Source organism: Carlito syrichta, unplaced genomic scaffold, assembly GCF_000164805.1.
Source record: "Carlito syrichta isolate Samal-C Ts95f unplaced genomic scaffold, Tarsius_syrichta-2.0.1 Scaffold314290, whole genome shotgun sequence".
NCBI classification, from domain to species: Eukaryota; Metazoa; Chordata; class Mammalia; order Primates; family Tarsiidae; genus Carlito; species Carlito syrichta.
In genome coordinates this window covers 66,273-74,035 of record NW_007258386.1, presented here as the reverse complement: position 1 = coordinate 74,035, position 7,763 = coordinate 66,273, and the positions used below count along the sequence as shown (strand labels likewise).

At 54.0% G+C, this 7,763-nt stretch overlaps 1 protein-coding gene across 2 annotated transcripts in view; it reads left to right on the top strand.

The window, feature by feature from the left end:
- The window catches only part of SCAP (SREBF chaperone), a 39,128-nt gene that overhangs the window by 24,731 nt on the left and 6,634 nt on the right, over window positions 1-7,763 (top strand). Inside the window, exons 4-12 of one of the 2 annotated variants that reach the window (XM_021719178.1) lie at window positions 494-651; window positions 1,485-1,705; window positions 1,888-1,993; window positions 2,571-2,743; window positions 3,145-3,271; window positions 4,724-4,836; window positions 5,926-6,020; window positions 7,406-7,504; window positions 7,668-7,753. In XM_021719178.1, the coding sequence (XP_021574853.1) occupies window positions 494-651; window positions 1,485-1,705; window positions 1,888-1,993; window positions 2,571-2,743; window positions 3,145-3,271; window positions 4,724-4,836; window positions 5,926-6,020; window positions 7,406-7,504; window positions 7,668-7,753 (1,178 nt within the window). Of the gene's footprint in view, window positions 1-493; window positions 652-1,484; window positions 1,706-1,887; window positions 1,994-2,570; window positions 2,744-3,144; window positions 3,272-4,723; window positions 4,837-5,925; window positions 6,021-7,405; window positions 7,505-7,667 lie in introns of both variants that reach the window. The other variant, XM_021719179.1, reaches the window with a different exon arrangement.

The following is a 7,763-nucleotide window of genomic DNA, read 5'->3' as shown; positions in this document are numbered from 1 at the left end:
CAGCAGGTCAAGGCTGCGGTGACTGGGAGCGGCCACTGTACTCCAGTCTGGGCGACAGAGTGAGACTCCAACTCAAAAAAAACAAACAAAAAACCTCTACCTTGCTGCAAGTGGCAAAACCCAGATCAGTAAGACAGGCTACATCCTTTTGGGAGCTTTTGCTCAGTCGGCAAACACATTCCATAAAGGGCTAAATAGTACATATTTTAGGCTTCACGGGCCAGAAGGTCCCTGTCACAACCCCTTAACTCTGCCATTGTAGCATGAAAGCAGCCACAGGTGGTAGTAATGGAATGGATGTGGCCGTGCTCCTGTAAAACTTGTAGTAAAACAGACGCTGGGTACTGATTCGGCCTGTGGACCATAGCTTGCCCATATCTAGTCCCACAGTGCTTTGAACATAGTAGATGTCCAGTATATCCATACTGAATTGGACCCATATTTCTTCCTCCTGCGAACTGATCTTTCTGCCCTTTGCCCTTTTCTTCTGCAGTATGTGGGTGCCCCTGTGGCTTACATCCAGCAGATATTTGTGAAGACCTCAGTGTTTCCCTGGCACAAGAACCTCCTGGCAGTAGATGTGTTCCGCTCACCTCTGTCCCGGGCATTCCAGCTGGTGGAGGAGATCCGGAACCACGTGCTGAGAGACAGGTACCCCTCAGGGACCCTGGCCTTCCTGAATCCCATTCTGTAGTAAAGGGAGACTTACAGTCCTCAGTGTGACCTCCGTGAGCCAGCCAGCTCTGCAGAAACAGAACAAGCAAGAAGGATGGAGGGTGAGCCAGCCTTGACTTTCTCAGTATCCTCGTGGGTCCCGTGGACCCATGCAGATGGCATGGATAGAGCCCTGAGCTTCGTCCTTATGTCTCAGACAGTCACTGCCCACTGGCTGATTCTGTGACGAGCTGAATGATGACTGACTGACTTGTGACCTACTTGGCTTCCTGCCTGTGGGTTTTGAGATGTGAATGTAAACGGTGGTGTCACTGCTGACGAGAAGCAAACTCTGCCTGGGACTACTTTCTGGAGCCCCAGTCCATGTCGTGCTCCCCAGCCCATCAGTGGGCCTCTGATTATGCTAGCTTCACACAGTGCATCACTGCCAGGTTTCAGTTAGCTAAAGGCTTTGACAAACATTTTGGTGAAATAAATGACGCCCCTAATTTTTACCCAGTCCCTGCTCACCCACTGAGTTGGCTAAGGTGTTTTAGTGTGCTGGATGTGCATGCTCCCATAGTCCCTACACTTGCCTCTCCTTGGAGGTGATGGGCTTTTGGGCTCTGGATCCACTTTGCAGGTCAGATAGCCACATAGTTAGGTTATTGAAGTACTTTCCCCTGTAGCCTTAATCATCAGGCTCTTTGGAGATAGCAGAAGCAAATATGGGGCATTGAGGAACCTGATGACAGAGGGTTTCCCGTAAGTTCAGTGGGTATGCATGTGGTGGCAGACATGACAGGTGCGTCGTCCTGTCTCCTGCACAGCTCTGGGACCAGGAGCCTGGAGGAGGTGTGCCTGCAGGTGACCGACCTACTACCAGGCCTCAAAAAGCTCAGGAACCTACTTCCAGAGCATGGATGCCTGCTGCTGTCCCCTGGGAACTTCTGGCAGAATGACCGAGAACGCTTCCATGCTGATCCTGACATCATCGGGACCATCCACCAGCATGAGCCTAAAACCCTGCAGACTTCCGCCACACTCAAAGGTAGTCCCAACACGGGTTCCCTGAGGACCTGCAAAGGTGCCCACTGGTCACCATCTCTTTGATGGCACTCAGGCAGATCAGAGTTCACCCCTAGTTTCCAAGGGTTGGGGTGGGAAAGGGTTCCTTGGTGGCTCTGCAGTAGCTTCATTTCTCTGTCAGTATGTGCTGTTTTCTACCCGCAGACTTGTTGTTTGGTGTTCCTGGGAAGTACAGCGGGCTGAGCCTTTACACCAGGAAGAGGATGGTCTCCTACACCATTACCTTGGTCTTCCAGCACTACCATGCCAAGTAAGGCTCACAGCACCTGGGGCTCCTGATTGATCTGTGGGGTGACAGAAGGCTTTGAGTAGTCCCTGTTTTGGAGTGTCCAGGCCTCTTGTTGAAGTGTTGATATCCCTTAGAATGAAGGATGTGGTCTGCTACACTTGAACAGGGGTGACTTGCCATTTAGTTAAGCATAAGGAACTCAGGCAAGGCTGGCCACTTCAGTGTCCTGGCGCCTCCTTTGGTCTCTCTTGAGCCTACGGCAGGTGTCCCCAGCTGATTACTGCTGAGCCCCACCTGGCCTGAGTTCTTCCAGTGGAGCACTGCAGGCAGCTCCTCACACTTGAGGTGCCTTTGATGGGCTCTCCTGGGCCTTTGGCAATCAGAGTGGTGTAATAGGTCAGGAAAGGAATAGGGGGTGCTCCATGGACAACTTTACCACTCTTTCTAATTCTTCCAAAGCCCCTGAAAACTATAGAGAAGCTTAGACACCATATAGAAGTTCCCACCCAACCTGGGAGGGAGGCCCTTCTGGACCCTCTATCCATTGATTGTCTGTGTCCCCTGAACCAAGAAGGACACTCCATCTGTCCATAATCAGGTTTCTGGGCAGTCTGCGTGCCCGCCTGATGCTCCTGCACCCCAGCCCCAACTGCAGCCTTCGGGCAGAGAGCCTGGTCCATGTGCACTTCAAGGAGGAGATTGGTATTGCCGAGCTCATCCCCCTCGTGACCACCTACATCATCCTGTTTGCCTACATCTACTTCTCCACACGTAGGTCTATGGCAGGGAGGGTGGAGCTTTCCCAAGCTAAACGGGCATTTCCACATCACCTACTTCCCTCACTCTGGAGGTGCTCGGAGCAGAGACATAGATACCTGGTAGTTGCGAAAGCCAGGCCTTCATCTCCCCGTAGAATCTCAGGGGCTTGGGTGGGTCCAGGGCTCTTCTCATCTCTCAAAAAAAGACCCTTCCTGGGTTAGGGTTCTTAAAGCATGTACTATGTCTCTGTGACTGGGGAGTGTTTGTGGTTGTCCCTTTCTTCCAGTTAAACCAGGAACTTTCCCTTCCTCGGTTGTCAGGGCACACGACTCCCAGGAGCTCAGTTAAGAAGAGCCCGTGTGGGCCAGGGGCTGGGTGAGGTGCTACGCTGATGTGCCCTCTCTACCCTCCAGGCAAGATCGACATGGTCAAGTCCAAGTGGGGGTTGGCCCTGGCTGCCGTGGTCACGGTGCTCAGCTCGCTGCTCATGTCCGTGGGACTCTGCACACTCTTCGGCCTGACACCCACCCTCAATGGCGGGTAGGTCCCCAGCAGGCTCCACTGGGCCACAGGGTGGGCCCTCAGGCTAGAGAGCCTTGCACATCTGGGCACTTGGCCTTCCCTGGACTGGATGCTTGTGGTTACCCCATGTCTTCACATTGTTATTTTTGACATTTAAGAGGTACATTTTCTTCAAGTTATCTGGCTTGTATTCATACATGTGTGTATATATAGTGTATCTCTCTCTATATGTAATATATGTATAGGGTTTTGTCTGTATATACATACATGTGCCTATTTGTGGTCTATGTGAGTGTGTGTATATGTAGGCTATGTGTTTATATATCTGTCTTAGTGTGTGTTTATATGTATATATGATTATGTGTGTTTGTGGAGGTGTTTATTGCATATACACATGTATATTGCTGCTTGAGGGCTTAAGCCACACAAGTGTGTGAGAGAGAAAAGGATACGTTTCTTTCTTTTTCATCATTGGAACATTTAATACCTAATAAAATAGGTCATTTTAGAGTAAGCTTTTTGAGAGATACAAGCACATTATAATTTGTCACCTTTTCCACTGATGTTTACTTTCCCTTGCCATTCCTCTCTGAATCTTAATCTGAAAGCCCTTCCCTGTGCTTGTCCTCAGGCTTTGATCTCGGTTCTGGCTAGGCTCTGCCTGCCTGCCTACTAATGGTTACTGCCCGATTGGCCTGTCCCCCACCTTGCCTCATCCGGCTGGTCATGGGAAAAGCGATTTGGTGTTTGTTTCTGTTACTTTCCTTGCTCATAAACACCTGCTTCCCCTCCTGAACCTGACGGTGTTAGACACCGCCCCTGACCTCCACTGTCTGCTGACCCTCCTCAGAGCCCTCACTTCCTTCAGTTCCACAGCAGAGATCTTGGAGAGGTATAACTCGGCTGGTGTTCCTTGTGTGTAGAATTCTCCTGTAGTCCCTTCCTAGGAGTGCGGGGCAGTGGACTCAGATAGCTAGTGGGGTTTTCTTTAGGAACAGTTCTTGTACACACAGTTTTCCCACAAGGTGAGTAGGGCTCTGGGTGGTTCCATCCCCTTCTGTTTAGTTGTGATGGCTTGGCCCAGAGGTACTAGTGTGTGTCTTGGCAGCCAGCAGAGTCTGGTGGGGGGAGGGCCAGGAGAAGTATGGTCTGACAGTGGGGCAGGAGAGCCCTCCCTGAGGGGCCTCTGGCAGCCCTCCTCTTGTACTGTATTGGTGGAGACTGGGATGGTTGCTGGCCCTTAGACAAGGCTTCGGAACCTGTCTAAAAGCTGAGAGCTGTGTAGATAGTTCTTGCTGGGTGGGGTGGCAAGGGGAGGCTTTCTGCCCCGTGCCTGTGGGAGTCCCTTGGCAGCCCCGGCCACAGACCGGAGACCTTGCAGCCTCCTTGGGGGTCCAAGGCTGCCCAGAACAGACCTGTGTTGGGAGCTGCCTCAACACTATTCCTCGCCTTCTCCTTCTCTGTCCCCAGCGAGATTTTCCCCTACCTCGTGGTGGTTATTGGGTTAGAGAATGTTTTGGTGCTCACCAAGTCAGTGGTCTCAACTCCAGTGGACCTCGAGGTGAAGCTGCGCATTGCCCAAGGTAACAAACAGTGGGAGAGTGGGGAGGCCGCTGCAAGAGGGCCTGGGGTGGGGGTGGGGGCTGTTCTCTTACTGCTGCGTTCCCTGAGGAAATAGGGAGCCCCTGAGCCTTCCCTTGCCCTGGCCTTCAGCATAACATGCAGTGGGCCTCTGGGCCCTGGCAGCTTGTTAGCGCGTGTTCTGAGGGGCTGCAGGACTGTACTTTGTCCTGGTTGATGTGCCAATAAACAAATGAGACCCTGGTGCAGGGCTCATGTTTGGTGGTGGCTTTCTATTTGGGAAGTTTAGTGCCTAGTGTTTTCTTTTTCTGCTCCACTCCACTAGGCCTGGGCCCCTATGGCTAGTCAAAAAGGTACTTCCTCCACTGCTGCCAGAAAACCCCCTCTGACCTCGGTGGTAGGAGCTGGGGAACTTGGGAAAGTGAGAAAAGAGAGTTTAGCCCGGAGGTCTGGTCTCTTGAGCCTCCTGCTCCTCCTAACCCCATGTCTGTGAGGAGGTAGGTCGTTCACTCAGCAGAGCCTCGGGAGCTTCTGATCGGCCAGGCCTTGCTCTGGATGTGGAGTTAGGGAGAAGTGAAGTGAAATGCTTCCTGTCCACTAGGACCTTGTACATGCAACAGTGTGATACTGTGGGGCCCTGGGGCTCACCGTGGGGAAGGGCTGGAGGAAGAACAAAGCTAGCTCTTCCATCCTTCCAGCCTGTCTGCACTCTCCTTGCTGGCCTATGCAAACTAGGCAAGACTGGCATGTGGAGGTTGGACGTGGTTAGAGTGGGTGGCACTTGGCTTTCCTCGTGGGTTTTCTCATCTCAACACCCTGTTTCTCCCTTCTTCTGATGGTTGTGGTCTCCTTTGTACTCTCTAGGTCCCAAAAGCCCTGTTCCCTCTAGCAGCTGTGGGGTGGTGGCAACACCATGGAGTCTGGGTGTTGGCAGAGTCCTGAGGGTTGGGGCGCTTTGGTGGAACAGCTGCCCCAGAAGGTTGGGCACCCTCCCCATGCCTGTTGGCTTTTGAGGCCCGTGAGGTTGTGTGCAGACATGTACAAGAGAGAGGGCCTGTGCTGCCTCCATGCCCTGTTGCTGCTCTCTGCAGGCCTAAGCAGCGAGAGCTGGTCCATCATGAAGAACATGGCTACAGAACTGGGCATCATCCTCATTGGCTACTTCACCCTAGTACCTGCCATCCAGGTAAAGCCCCAAGGCTTCCTGCTTGAATGAGCTTGGAAGCAACTGCTGTGCTTTCCAGCTGTGCTGCCGTGGACAGGGTGCCTCTTTTCCAACACAGATGTCCTTGCCTGTGAGACGGGACCTCTTTCCCTGGCAAGCTGGTCACTCCCACACACACAGGGCTCAGAAGTCTCTAAGTAAGCCCTGGCTGGGTTCTGGGATTGAGCCTAGCCAGGCAGGCTCTTACCCTTCCCTGCCTGCTTTCCCCTTCTCCCATGGCAGGAGGAGGCTCTGTGAGCATGCAGAGGCTGAAGGCCAACTGTGCAGTTCCAGTCATACCTGCTTTGCCATTTCTCAGGGAGAAACACTGTGGGACCCCTGAAAGGGTCCCTTGCTGTCTCCTTTGGCTCTGACCCACAGCTGCAGCCTCCAGATGCATGGCCTGGTCTGTGGGAGGGCCACCACCCATTACCCAGAGCGGCCCCTGCTCTTGGCAGAGTGCCTTCCCTCCACTGTGGGGCTGTGAACAGAGGGAGGGGTGGCCCTGCGCCTCTTGGAACCCCAGGCTGCTGCCAACCATTCTGAGAAGTTGCAAGATGCCGTCGTCCTCTCCCCTGTCCTTCCCCCAGGGCTGGCAGGGGTGGGAGTGAGCAGAGCAGCAGGGCTCTGGGCTTCTCCTCCTGTAAGGGGTGGTGTCTGCAGGCCAGGGTGCAGTCTTGGGACGTTAGAGCTGGCCTGACCACTGTGCCGCTGTGTGCTGTTCCCCATCATCATCCCCCAGATTTGAGCAGCAATTGCAGTGATGTGCCAGAGGGCTCAAAGAAGGGCAGGGGAGGAAGACGGAGATCTCAGACAAGTCCATGTGGACAGAACTTGGGAACAGGGAGGTCGCCCTTTTTCAGTTTTGGAGCAGAGTTCATCCCTTCTGCCCTCTCCCTCTTTTCACTGGTCTGGTGCAGTCGCTGGTCAGGAACCCTCCTGAGAGCCCCCATATCGGGTCAGGCCTGGGCTCTGGCTGTTGGTGGTACATGAGCAGGGCCAGGGGCTGAGTGGGGGAGGACATTCTGGCAAGCAGACTGGTAGTGCTTAGGTTTCCTAGTTGGATCAGGCCTGCACTCCTCTCTAGGGGGTCAGAAGATTCAGGGAGAGCACTCACTACCCTTCAGTGCTCTGGGAGAAGTTGTGCGGGGTCTCTGCTGCCCTCTGGTGGAGACGGGGTGAGCTGCTGGTGCTGACCCTCCCTGGCCATTCCCAGATTCAGGGAAATGACCAGCATCTGTTTTCTCTCTCACTGCTGTGCCCTGTCTGCCACTGACCTGCCAATTCTGAGGTGCTGTAGCCAGGGCACTGTATTTCTAGGGCTCGGGGCCAGAAATCATGACACCCTCCATGTGCTCTAATTCCAGGAGTTCTGTCTCTTCGCCGTTGTGGGCCTGGTGTCTGACTTCTTCCTTCAGATGCTGTTTTTCACCACTGTCCTGTCCATTGACATTCGCCGGATGGAGGTAGGAGTGGGCTGAGCCCTGCCCTGCCCACCCTCCTCCTCAGCCCTGGCTGTGCTCGGGGAGCCTCTGGGTGAGAGGGGTACAGACCTTGGGCAGGGGCCATGTCCCATGCAGGCAGCCTCTGGACAGAAGACTCGGGCCCTGACCACAGCACTCCCAACAGCTAGCGGACCTGAACAAGCGGTTGCCTCCTGAGGCCTGCCTGACCCCAGCCAAGCCAATGGGGCGGCCAGTGCGCTATGAGCGGCAGCTGACTGTG